The 13167-nt window shown below is 46.7% G+C and overlaps 2 protein-coding genes across 5 annotated transcripts in view; both read left to right on the top strand.

The window, feature by feature from the left end:
* LOC115159279 (ras-specific guanine nucleotide-releasing factor 2-like) overlaps positions 1 to 10970 on the top strand; it is a 45966-nt gene extending 34996 nt beyond the window's left edge. Inside the window, exons 12-25 of one of the 3 annotated variants that reach the window (XM_029708845.1) lie at positions 99 to 181; positions 317 to 565; positions 875 to 967; positions 1211 to 1755; positions 1849 to 2076; positions 2355 to 2461; positions 2898 to 3010; positions 3356 to 3416; positions 7317 to 7420; positions 7529 to 7613; positions 7822 to 8099; positions 8658 to 8775; positions 8890 to 8958; positions 9055 to 10970. In XM_029708845.1, coding sequence (XP_029564705.1) covers positions 99 to 181; positions 317 to 565; positions 875 to 967; positions 1211 to 1755; positions 1849 to 2076; positions 2355 to 2461; positions 2898 to 3010; positions 3356 to 3416; positions 7317 to 7420; positions 7529 to 7613; positions 7822 to 8099; positions 8658 to 8775; positions 8890 to 8958; positions 9055 to 9150 — 2229 coding nt within the window. In that variant the 3' untranslated portion in view covers positions 9151 to 10970. Of the gene's footprint in view, positions 1 to 98; positions 182 to 316; positions 566 to 874; positions 968 to 1210; positions 1756 to 1848; positions 2077 to 2354; positions 2462 to 2897; positions 3011 to 3355; positions 3417 to 7316; positions 7421 to 7528; positions 7614 to 7821; positions 8100 to 8657; positions 8776 to 8889 lie in introns of all 3 variants that reach the window. The other 2 variants (XM_029708846.1, XM_029708844.1) reach the window with 2 other exon arrangements.
* A 316-nt stretch (positions 10971 to 11286) lies between these two features.
* The window catches only part of LOC115159277 (creatine kinase S-type, mitochondrial), a 6707-nt gene continuing 4826 nt past the window's right edge, over positions 11287 to 13167 (top strand). The window contains exons 1-2 of one of the 2 annotated variants that reach the window (XM_029708842.1): positions 11415 to 11517; positions 13096 to 13167. The exon at positions 13096 to 13167 is cut by the window's right edge and continues 201 nt beyond it. The gene's annotated coding sequence lies outside the window, so the exon portion shown is untranslated. Of the gene's footprint in view, positions 11518 to 13095 lie in introns of both variants that reach the window. The other variant, XM_029708841.1, reaches the window with a different exon arrangement.

Here is a 13167-nt window from a genome sequence, read left to right as displayed (position 1 = left end):
GGTTCAGCACCATGGATAGTAACATGACTGTCTCTCCTTCTCTCTTTTCTCTCTGTCTTTCGTTCGTTCTGTACCTTTTTCTTTCTCTCTGTCTACAGTGTATAGATAATATCCGCTGTAATGGCCTGATGACCAGCGTATTTGAGGAGAACTCTAAAGTAACTGTGCCGCACATGATCAAGTAAGAGCCCAAATAAAGACTGTATATTCTTTTCCGCGTCAGTGAGGGTTTATAATCCCCAGGTTATCCAATCCCCTTCGCACATCTGGGAGATCACCCAATAGCTGATGATCTTATTGATACTTGCCCCACCAGGTCGGACGCACGGCTGCACAAAGATGATGTGGACATCTGCTTCAGCAAGACGCTCAACTCCTGCAAGGTCCCCCAGATCCGCTACGCCAGCGTGGAGCGGCTGCTGGAGAGACTGACTGACCTGCGCTTCCTCTCTATCGATTTCCTCAACACCTTCCTCCACACGTACAGGATCTTTACTACCGCTGCTGTGGTCATGGACAAACTGGCCGACATATACAAGAAACCTTTTACCTCTATACCGGTCAGGTAGAAAGATATACAGTATGAACCCACACACACATTGTGTCTTCTCATGCCACATCACTCCATCACTCCTTCATCCATTCTGTCTCTTCCTCCCTCTATCCTCGTATAATAGACATGCATGCTGACCATCACTCTCTCTGTCTCTTTCCTTCTCTTTCCTCCCCCTCCACTCCACTCCCCTCCTCCACTCCTGGTTTTGCACCCCTCCTCACCCCCTCCTTCAACACCTTTCCCTACGACACCTCCTCTCCCGTGCTCTCCTGCCCTCTCCTCTTCTCCTTCTCTCCTCCACACCTCCTCTCCTCTCAGGGTTCAGTATCACTCCTCCGATCGTCTGTCCATCACGTCTCTCTGTCCTGACTACAGTCTGAAGATCACACGGCTTGCTCTGGACCAAAAAGAGTGACACTCTTTTTTCTTTTTTTTCGCGTACATTCTCCTCTTTTCACTGCCTCTCCATTGACTCTTTCATTAGTTCATTTCACTCATACAGCCTTTCAAACAAAAATACCTTTTCTTCTCGGTTTTAGTTCAGAGGGCTAACATAGATGTTACATAGGTTTCTCATATGACATAGGAATAATCAAGTGCTTCCTTTTTGTCTTTATCCTCCTCTTCTTCTCCCATCTGTCTGTCCCTCCTCAGGTCTCTGGAGTTGTTCTTTGCCACCAACCAGGGGACGTGGGGAGGTGAGCACCTCAACAACAAATCTCCCCGTCTCTGCCGCAAGTTCTCCTCTCCTCCTCCTCTCACCATCCCCTCCCGCACCTCCTCCCCGGTTCACTCCCGCAAACTCTCGCTCTCCTCCCCGGTCTCCTCCAAGGTAGGAGTCCTAGACCTCTCCACCCCTTCCTCCTCTGCTGCTAACTCCCCCACTTCCTCTCACCCTCCCTCCATCTCCTCTCCCCCTCCCAATGCCACCAAGCCCCCTTCAGGGTTTTCCTCCCCTCCTCCCACCTCCACTCGGGCTCCATCGGGCTTCTCGTCCCCCCCTCCCACCTGCACGCGGGCTCCCAGCCTGCCAACAGTCCTGGGGGTCTCCACCTCCCCTCCCACCACCACAAAAGCCCTTCTAGAACTGAGCCGCCCCATCGGTTCACCGGAACCTGTCCCCCCAACGCCGGAAGAGGGAGGAGATATGCCGCGCATCGACGCATTCTGTGGAAAACTCAGACGCAGCATCCGCAGGGGTAGGCTGGCACACACACACGCACAAACACAGACACACACACACACAAACACAGACACACACTCACTGAGTGCCTGTATATTTTAATTAACAGCTGTTCTGGAGACTGTTTCTCTGGAGAAGTTCCTCCCAGAGTCTAACCCTCAAGTCAGCGAGGACCGCGTCCCCCTGACAGAGTCCCCCTGTCGCTCCCCCTCTACACCCAGACACATGCGATACAGACAGTCTGGAGGTTCCACGGGGGAAAACAATCGTGGTACTATGTCACCAGCCTCAGCCTTCGCTATTGCCACGGCAGCCGCCGGACATGGCAGTTCCCAGGGTAACAGACAACATGAACAATAACAACAGTCTTACCAGCAGCATTTACCATTTCACCACAAGTTCTCTCTCTCTCTCTCTCTCTCTCCACTCTCTCTCTCTCCCCACTCTCTCTCTCCCCTCTCTCTCTCTCTCTCTCTCTCCCTCTCTCTCTCTCTCTCCACTCTCTCTCTCCACTCTCTCTCTCTCCCCTCTCTCTCTCTCTCTCTCTCTCTCTCTCTCTCTCTCTCCCCTCTCTCTCCTTCTCTCCTTTGCTCCCTCCCTCGCTATCTCTCTCAGGTTTCAATAATAGTGAGAGGACTTGTGACAAGGAGTTTATCATCCGTAGAGCTGCTACCAACAGAGTCCTCAACGTACTGCGTCACTGGGTCTCCAAGCACTCACAGGTCTGAACCACACACACACACACACACACACACACACACACACAATGCCTGCCTACACCCTGCTGTCCTCTGTCCAACTCTCGTGACGCCCAGAGAAATGAAACCCCCTGGTGTCCTGCCCTCTGTAGCAGACAGGACTGTTGCTCTTGAACAAACCCCAGCTCTGACACTACTGTCGCCACCGTCTGCTCTGCGGGGCCTGGACACACATGCACATTTACAGGATGGTCAGCCCTCTCCTGTGTCCTGGCGTGTAAGTGACCATACATGCTGAAACAGACTGATGTTGACGCAAAGGGAAGAGGTCAATTTATGCTCTATAGTAATTCTGATGTGGAAGGGAGTGAACAATGCGTCTGTGAGTTTACAGCCTCCTCTGAAGAAATGACTGGGGGAAATGATCGCTAAGTTGTGTGTGTGTTTGTGCGTGTGTCAGGACTTTGAGATGAACAGTGAGCTGAAGGTGGGTGTGATGGCCCTGCTGGAGGAGGTGCTACGAGACCCCGACCTGCTGCCTCAAGAGAGGAAAGCCACTGGAAACATTCTAAGGTAAACACACGCAGACACACACACGCAAGCTAAAGTGCAAGCACACACACACACTCACAGACACACACACACACAAACACACACACACACACACACACACACACACACACACACACACACACACACACACACACACACACATGCTTAAGTACAAGCTCGCACACACACACACACACACTCACAGACACACACACACACACAGTGAGTTAGTGAGTGTGTGTGGTGTGGTGTGTGTACCTTAGTATACCGTGTGAGAGTGTAGAGTGTGTGTGAGAGTGTGTGTGAGAGTGGGTGCATGTTTGTGTCATTACGTTTGTTATTAATGAGACTCTGCTTGTCCCTCAGTGCCCTTTCTCAAGATGAACAAGATGATGCTCAACTCAAGATAGAAGACATCCTACAGACAGTATGTATAGTACAACCACTGCCTAGAATAGACGCTAAGCCATTTCATTTGCAGGATATCAAATCAAATCAAATCGTATTAGTCACGTGCACCGAATATAACAGGTGTAGGCCTTACAGTGAAATGCTTACTGACGAGCCCCTAACCAACAATGCAGTTTAAAAAAAATACGGATAAGAATAAGAAATAAAAGGAACAAGTCATTAAAGAGCAGCAGTAGAATAACAATAGCGAGACTATATACAGGGGGGTACTGGTATAGAGTCAATGTGCAGTGGAACCGGTTAGTTGAGGTAATGTGTACATGTAGGTAGAGTTATTAAAGTGACTGTGCATAGATGATAACAACAGTAGCAGCGGTGTAAAAAAGGGGGGGGGGCAATGCAAATAGTCTGGGTAGCTATTTGATTAGGTGTTCAGGAGTCTTACGGCTTGGGGGTAGAAGCTGTTTAGAAGCCTCTTGGACCTAGACTTGGCGCTCCGGTACCACTTGCCATGCGGTAGCAGAGAGAACAGTCTATGACTAGGGTGGCTGGAGTCTTTGACAATTTTTAGGGCCTTCCTCTGACACCGCCTGGTATAGAGGTCCTGGATGGCAGGAAGCTTGGCCCCAGTGATGTACTGGGCCGTTCGCACTACCCTCTGTAGTGCCTTGCGGTCGGAGGCCGAGCAGTTGCTATACCAGGCAGTGATGCTACCAGTCAGGATGCTCTCGATGGTGCAGCTGTAGAACCTTTTGAGGATCTGACGACCCATGCCAAATCTTTTCAGTCTCCTGAGGGGGAATAGGTTTTGTCGTGCCCTCTTCACAACTGTCTTGGTGTGGTTGGACCGTGTTAGTTTGTTGGTGATGTGGACACCAAGGAACTTGCTCTCAACCTGCTCCACTGCAGCCACATTGATGACAATGGGGGGCGAGCTCAATCCTCTTTTCCCTGTAGTTCACAATCTTCTCCTTTGTCTTGATCACGTTGAGGGATTGGTTGTTGTCCTGGCACCACATGGCCAGGTCTCTGACCTCCTCCCTATAGGCTGTCTCGTTGTTGTCGTTGTTGGCCGTGCAGTCATGAGTGAACAGGGAGTACAGGAGGGGACTGAGCACGCACCCCTGAGGGGCCCCTGTGTTGAGGAGCAGCGTGGCGGCTGTGTTGTTACCTACCCTTACCACCTGGGGGCGGCCATTCAGGAAGTCCAGGATCCAGTTGCAGAGGGAGGTGTTTAGCCCCAGGATCCTTAGCTTATTGATGAGCTTTGAGCGCACTATGGTGTTGAACGCTGAGCTGTAGTCAATGAATAGCATTCTCACATAGGTGTTCCATTTGTCCAGGTGGGAAAGGGCCGTGTAGAGTGCAATAGAGATTGCATCATCTGTGGATCTTTTGGGGCGGTATGCAAATTGGAGTGGGTCTAGGGTTTCTGGGGTAATGGTGTTGATGTGAGCCATGACCAGCCTTTTAAAGCACTTCATGGCTACAGACATGAGTGCTATGGGTCGGCTGTTGTTTAGCCAGGTTACCTTAGTGTTCTTGTGCACAGGCACTATGGTGGAGAGGTTGAAAATGTCAGTGAAGACACTTGCCAGTTGGTAATCCGTCTGGTAATCCGTCTGGCCCTGCGGCCTTGTTAATGTTAACATGTTTTAAGGTCGTACTCACATCGGCTGAGGAGAGCATGATCACACAGTCTTGCAGAACAGCTGGTGCTCTCATGCATGTTTCAGTGTTACTTGCATCAAAGCGAGCATAGAAGTAGCTCATCTGGTAGGCTCGTGTCACTGGGCAGCTCTCGGCTGTGCTTCCCTTTGTAGTCTGTAATGGTTTGCAAGCCCTGTCACATCCAACGAGTGTCAGAGCCGGTGTAGTACGATTCGATCTTAGTCCTGTATTGACTCTTTGCCTGTTTGAAGGTTTGTCGGATGGCATAGCAGGATTTCTTATAAGCTTCCGCTCCTTGAAAGCGGCAGTTCTAGCCTGTAGCTCAGTGCGGATGTTGCCTGTAAATCCATGGCTTCTGGTTGGGGTATGTACGTATTGTCACTCTGGGGACGACGTCATCGATGCACTTATTGATGAAGCCAATGACTGATGTGGTGTACTCCTCAATGCCATTGGAGGAATCCCGGAACATATTCCAGTCTCTGCTAGCAAAACAGTCCTGTAGCTTAGCATCTGCTTCATCTGACCACTTTTTTATTGATCTAGTCACTGGCGCTTCCTGCTTTAATTTTTGTTTGTAAGCAGGAATCAGGAGGATAGAATTATGGTCAGATTTGCCAAAAGGAGGGCGAGGGAGAGCTTTGTATGCGTCTCTGTGTGTGGAGTAAAGGTGGATCAGAGTTGTTTGTCATTTGGTTGCACATTTAACACGCTGATAGAAATTTGGTAAAACATATTTAAGTTTCCCTGCATTAAAGTCCCTGGCTACTAAGAGCGCCGCATCTGGGTGAGCGTTTTCTTGTTTGCTTATGCCAGAATACAGCTCATTCAATGCTGTCTTGGTGCCAGCATCAGTCTGTGGTGGTATGTAATCAGCTAAGAAAAATACAGATGAAACCTCTCTAGGTAGGTAGTGTGGTCTACAGTTTATCATGAGATACGCTTCCTCAGGAGAGTAATAGCTCGAGACTTCCTTAGATATCGTGCACCAGCTGTTATTTACAAAAATACATAGTCAGCCGCCCCTTGTCTTACCAGACGCTGCTGTTCTATCCTGCCGGTGCATCATATAACCAGCCAGCTGTATGTTGATAGTGTCGTCGTTCAGCCACGTCTCCGTGAAGCATAAGATATTACAGTTTTGAATGTCCCGATGGTAGTTTAATCATCAGCGTAGGTCGTCTATTTTATTGTCCAAAGATTGCATGTTAGCTAGCAGAATGGAAGGAAGTGGGGGTTTATTCGATTGCCTACAAATTCTCAGAAGGCAGCCCGCCCTCCTGCCCCTTTTTCTCCTCCTCCTCTTCACGTAAATCATGGGGATCTGGGCCTGTTCCCGAGAAAGCAGTATATCGTTCGCATCGGCCTAGTCAGACTCGTTAAAGGAAAAAAAGGATTCTGCCAGTCCGTGGTGAGTAATCGCAGTACTGAAAAAATAAACAACACAAATAAACTAACAAAAAACACAATCGGTTGGGGGCACGTTGGGGGCACTTCTTCTCCGGCGCCATCTTATAACAATATACTGGTAGAAAGTGTGTTTAGTCATTATTTAGTCAGTAAATTAATGTTGATGTAATTTGGAATGCTGACTTTGGAACAGAGAAGTCCATTGCTCCACTTCATCCTGGTAAGACGTTGTCCTGATACGTTGTCTCGATATAGACTATTTGAAGTCTTCCCCATAAATAATTACAACCTAGAGTATTAGTTATATTAGTGTGTATTGTGGTGGAGCATCCCCTGAAGACCCAACCAATACTTTATGTAAAATACTTTAGAATGCATTTAGAAGTATTTGAGGTGCGCTTGATTTAGATTGGAGATTTCACTTTTGGGAAAACGCCATTGCTTCTATTTTACAGGGGAAATAAATCAAGCTTAGCTCAAGTATTGTAAAGTATTTGACATGCACTATGTATGTGACCCTGGTTTAGTCCCCTGTAGAGCCACATTAGTCCACTGTGTCCTTTTATTTAGCGGCTACCTGCGGTTAGAGTGTTGGGCCGGTAACCGAGAGGTTGCTAGTTTGACCACCTGAGCCGACAAGGTGAAAAGTCTGTCGAGGCACTTGACCCTAATTCCTCCAGGGTCGCCTTGAGTAACGGCTGAACCCTGGCCGTGACCTCACTTTCAGGGGGATATGCAAAAAACACACTTATATAAGCTCCCCTTATTTGTGTATATTAGCTGTCAACCCGTTTGTAGTGTAGACATGGAACACTGTTTAATATTGGTTTACCAGGCGGAGTGTCCCAAAGCAGAGTGTTTTGAGTCTCTGTCTGCGATGGAGCTGGCTGAACAGATCACCCTCCTCGACCACATTGTGTTCAGGAGCATCCCTTACGAGTGAGTGTATGTTCTACATCAGAGAATAGTGTGAGTGTATATTCTACATCAAAGAATAGTGTTGTTGTGTTGTTGTTGCATAATTGTGGTGTGTTTCTTGTCCACCAGAGAGTTTCTGGGCCAGGGCTGGATGAAGCTGGACAAGTCAGAGAGAACTCCATACATCATGAAGACCAGTCAGCACTTTAACGATGTAAGATTTAAAACAGATCTAGACTCTATAGCTCTATACCAGCCAGCGCTTCAGATCTATACTCATATCTCAACATTTTTCTCTGTCCCTCTTTTCTGCATCTCCGCCTCTTTCCCACTCCCCTTATTTCTCTCATCTCTTCTCTCCCTCCTCTCCCTTCCTCCTCTCCCTTCCCCTTCTCTGTTTTTCTTCTGTTTTCCTGCTCTAGATGAGTAACCTGGTAGCGTCTCAGATCATTGCCCATACAGACGTGGGCTCCAGGGCTAACTCCATAGAGAAGTGGTTGGCAGTTGCTGATATCTGTCGCTGCCTTAACAACTATAACGGAGTTCTAGAGATCACCTCAGCTCTCAACCGTAGCGCCATCTACAGGCTGAAGAAGACATGGGCCAAAGTCTGCAAACAGACCAAGTCACTGATGGACAGGCTGCAGAAGACAGTGTCATCAGAGGGCCGGTTCAAGAACCTGAGAGAAACCCTGAAAAAGTAAGAAAGAGGGGAAGTAAAGGGAGAATGTGTGTGTCTGGGTTTTAGTCATGGATTATCACCACAACATGTACCTGGGCGAACAGTGATATCTCACCAAGGAGCTATAGGACGTCAGGTAGCCTAGCGGTTAGAGCGTTTGGGCCAGTTCGTATACCCGTGCCGACAAGGTGAAAAATCTATCGATGTACCCTTGAGTAAGGCACAATACAATAGAGGCAGGATATTTGTCCGCATGATTAAGCATGTATTTTTTTAAATAATTAATGTGATGCTATAGATGTGTTGTATCATTTCGGCCAGTAGTTTTGAAAGTAGCGCTCACGAGCCAAAATGGGCCCCAGGAAATGGTGCACAATCGTGTACTGTACATAGTCATCCATTGCGTATGATGTTCCGTCCTGCATTTTATTTCTTTTTTTAATCCTGCATTTCGTATGATATGTTATGAATTTGTAAGGGCTTAAGATCCCGTTCAATCTCTTTAAGGACTTGTGAAAAGTTAGGGAAAACTAGAATACTATGTGAACATTGATTGATGGATCGGTCCGTGTGCAGCTGCAACCCTCCCTGTGTGCCCTACCTGGGGATGTACCTGACTGACCTGGCCTTCATCGAAGAGGGAACGCCCAACTTCACCGAGGAGGGACTCGTCAACTTCTCCAAGATGAGGATGGTAAACACACAGAAGCACGCGCGCACACATAGTCAGTCAATCAGTCAGCCTGTATCTCTCTCTCTCTCTCTGCCTGTCTCATGTCTCTCCTCCCCGTTCTCCTATCCGTTCCAGATTTCTCACATCATCAGAGAGATCCGTCAGTTCCAGGGTGCGCCCTACAGGATAGAGCACCAAGCCAAGGTAACACCCGCCACACAGTCAATCAATGTTTCTAGCTACAACCCTGTTAGAACTAACTGCCTCGCCGTGCTTGCTCTCCATCTCGCTCTCTCCCAGGTAACTCAGTTCCTGCTGGATAAGACTCTGGTGATGGACGAGGACACGCTGTATGAGCTGTCCCTGAAGATTGAACCCCGCATCCCTCCTGGCTAAACACACAGAAACAACACACAGTTGGTCTCAGTCCAGCTGCATCAGACACTTAGTAGTTCATGTTCTTATTGTTATCTGCTTGGTAACAATGGAACCAGTGGACGGGAGAGCCCCGAGAATCCCCCGGTTAAGGGTTCCTGTTACTTTATCAGCATTGCCAATGGTTACGCTTAAGAACTCCGGTGAAGATGTGCCTTGCTTGTAAATATGTACATATCAAGATTTAGTAATAAACTGTAAAGTGTGTTTATAACATGTTACAATGATTTCCTGATGATCTTGCATGCATTTCCATGTATACATTTACATTGCTCTGAAAAAGTCTCAAGTAGAACCCAGCTAGAGTCATGTATGGCTGTGACTGATTATGAGAGACAATAGTTTGCCAGACTCATAGCAACTGTGGGCAGACTAGTAGGGAGGAACAGTGGCGGTCACTATATTGCCCTCTACTGGTGAACTGGTGAAAGTCAGCCTCATATCAAATAGTGATAACATTCCCCAAAGGTTTTTGCACTTCCTTGAAGACATCTTCATGGGTCCACCCGAACCCAAATACCCGAGACCCGACCGGGTTCAAAATTCTATATTTTCCTTCGGGTCCGGGTTGTGTCCAGTCTGATTGTCATTGGGTCTCCAGTCTATGTAACTACAGCTGATAGACTAGAGTGGATCCTAATGGACCCGACCACGGCTCTGCATAGCCTATAGCATATTTATTATACGCTAATAAGGTGAATTTATTGACTTATAGAAGGCCTAGACAACATATAAAAACCTATTTGTTAACCAGAAGACCAACTTGGATGATAAAAAATATATTTTTGTCACTCGGGGTCCAATCGAGTCTATCTGTGTCTGTTGAACAATTACCTGATTGGTTCCGGCCTTGTTCCTGTTGACACACACTGATGATGTAAGCATGGACTTTACATCCTGTCATTTAGCATGTTTTATTTATTTACTTATTTACTAAGCATTTTAAACATTGTTTTACTTCTGTCTATTGTTGTATTCACACTGGGCACAGACATCAATTCAACATCTATTCCACATTGATTCAACCAGTGTGTGCCCCGTGGGTTCTCTGTATTAAGGTTTTAAACTGTTATTTGTTACAAGAAACATTTTAAGAAGATGTAAACGCATATGAGGAGCCACTTTTCTCAACCATGTAATTTTGCACAATCTAATATACTGTAGCTAATTCTCCCCAGAGCCAGACAGTGTATAGAGAATATACATGTATGGCTTTACCTTTGCCAGTCCTGACCCAATTTGCAGTTTCAGAAACTTTGTTCAATTAAGTGTAACATGACTGTTTTGCGAATGACGACATTCAAGTAAAGGGACTTGACCCAAACGGTCGTTAAAGTTTACTTACAACTTTTGTCTGAATATTTCTCAATGTTGTAGCTTATCTCTGGATGTGTTTATTTATTAGTATTTGTTTGATTTTTATCCGATTACTTGTTAAACAGTATTATTGGAAATCTTGCGCTATTGATTTGTAAAGTATGTCAATAGATTTGTAACTTCTTGGAGCTTTTGGATCATTTAAGCGGTAGAGCATGTTTCTCTTTCCTTACAGTGTTGTTCTTCAGATAACTGCTTTTTCCAGACTGCTTCCGTTTTCTACAGTCCTGAATGGCAGGAATCTTTCCACATCCTGATAGTATCTACGGACCTGCTTTTATACCTGATCATGTACTTTGTTCTGAAACCTGCTGTTTTACCGCTGTATTTTTCCATGCACTTCCTTAGAGAATGTACAGATTTACACTCCTGGCTTGTAAATAAAATAAAAGTTGTTAATGTCACTTCTATAGTAAGTTGATATACATCTCAACAGTCAAGAGCTGGGGGAGGGGGGGGGGAGAGAGAGAGATGGATAGAGAGAGGGGGAGAGAGAGAAAGAGAGAGAAAGTGAGTAGGGAGAGAGAAAGTGAGTAGGGAGAGAGAGAGAGAGAGAGAAAGAGAGAGAAAGAGAGAGAGGGGAGAGAGAAAGAGAGGGAGGAGAGAGAGAGAGAAAGAGAGGGGGAGAGAGAGACAGATAGAGAGAGAGAGGGGGGGGGGGGAGACTATCTATGTTTGGAGAGGGGAGGGGTCTTTGCATGTAGTACAGATCAAGGTCAATACGGGCAGCAGAGCCAGGACCATCCAAGGTGTTGCACCAGAAATACATTTGATTGGTCAGCAGCACAGCTTCTTATATACCCATTGGCCCACAGCGTAAATTCAGACATTTTAATTGGCCTAAAGCACAGGTCCTAATCACGTGTTAGTGGGTAGAGTGTGGGATCAGAAGGAGAAATAGACTCCTGAAAGAGGAATCTTTAGCAGGGAGGGATATCAGCAGTGAAACAGGTACTGTACCCTCTATCTTTCTTTCTGTGTTCCCTCTCTCTGTAGCTCTACTATATCTCTCATTCAGACTAACAGACTGTTTTAAATGTATACATTTTAAAGTTGTAAATGCAGCCAGGTAGTTGTTAACATCTCCCTTCCACCCACAGACTATTAGTTCAACTTTCCTCATGCGTATCTTTATGAGATTTGGCTGATAGTTGTCACTATAATTGCTATATTGACATGACATTGATGGACAGAGCAGGAGCCTTTTGGTGTGGGAATGTAGACTGGTCTACATGGTCTAGTCTGACGTTCTGAAGGACAGCAGAGCGTCAGTTCCTTAAGCACATTATTAGCTGTCGTAACTGTCATGAGCTGCTTCAAGACTTGAGATAATGCATCCTTTCGAGAGCTTTACAAAGAAGTAGCATTATGTCTGTTAACTCCATCACCGTGTGTTTAGCACTCCTCTCTGTATGGCTAGTAGCATGAAATTGCTCCCCGACACTGATCTAAGGTCAGTTTTTACATTTCTCCCCCTGATGGTGAACTGATCCCAGATCTGTGGTTTCAGAGCTGGTTCTAGTGTAATCCTGGCTTTAAGGCTTTTATTACCACTGTGACTCTGAGGCATTTAAACCACCATACAGGCCTGTCATACCAGCTGCTCGCCATTTATGACATAACCTTATCACTGATTCACTGGCGTTTCCCATCAGAGCTTCAGCCCCCTTTCGCTTCCTCCATCTCTGTGTCCATTGCTCTTTCTCTATCTCTCTATGTCTCTCCTTCTGTGTGTGTGTGTGTGTGTGTGTGTGCGTGCATGCGTGCGTGCGTGCATGCGCATGCGTGCGGCTCTCTCTCTCTCTCTCTCCTCTCCTATCCACTCCCCGTGTCCTTGTCTTGGCCTGTGTCCTGTAATGAGAGGCTGTGACCGGTTCGGAATGTCAGAGCAGGACAGAACACGTGGCCTGTGGTGTTTTGATTCCTGAAAGAGCAGTATAAGCATTAGACCCGTTTGGCACTGTTTCTCTCCTTTAGATTTCTATAAATAAACATGTCTTTCAGCGCTGACTGCCTCCTCTCAGACGGCCTCATCCTCTCAAACCCCTCAGCCACCTACTTTGTTCTGGTCTGCTGTACTTCACTCGGGGGGAAAACACCGCCACAACTCTGAGGTCAATAGTGTTGAGTTGACCCAGAGACCCTGTGTTCAGCCACTGAGATGCAAGTTGGGCTTCATTGATATGGACCGTAGAGTAGAGCGGGTGCATTGTCAGCTTCGCAGCTAACTGACGATCTGGCGATCAAAGCGAATTGTATTCTTCCTCCAGGTCGTTACTGTATTCTTAATGAAGAACAATCACATGGAACTTTGTCAACTGACAACGGCAGATAATGATGTAATAGGTGTGTAGAGTGATTCATGAAACAGTGACTAGACCTCGACAGATCTATATAGACCTCTCTGTTTTAAGACAGCTCTCCCTCTCTCTGTATCTATGTATCTCTGTCTCTCTCTCTGTCTCTCTCTTTCTCTTTCCCTCTCTCTCTCTGTCTCTCTATTTCTCCCTCTTTCTCTCCTCTGTGCAGAAGTGAAGGACAAGTCGGTGAGAACGACCTTTCACCTTTAGATTTTAGTCACAGGACATACGGAAAGGAATA

The sequence above is a fragment of the Salmo trutta genome, chromosome 23 (assembly GCF_901001165.1).
Source record: "Salmo trutta chromosome 23, fSalTru1.1, whole genome shotgun sequence".
Classification (NCBI taxonomy): Eukaryota; Metazoa; Chordata; class Actinopteri; order Salmoniformes; family Salmonidae; genus Salmo; species Salmo trutta.
This window is presented reverse-complemented; position numbering and strand designations above follow the sequence as displayed.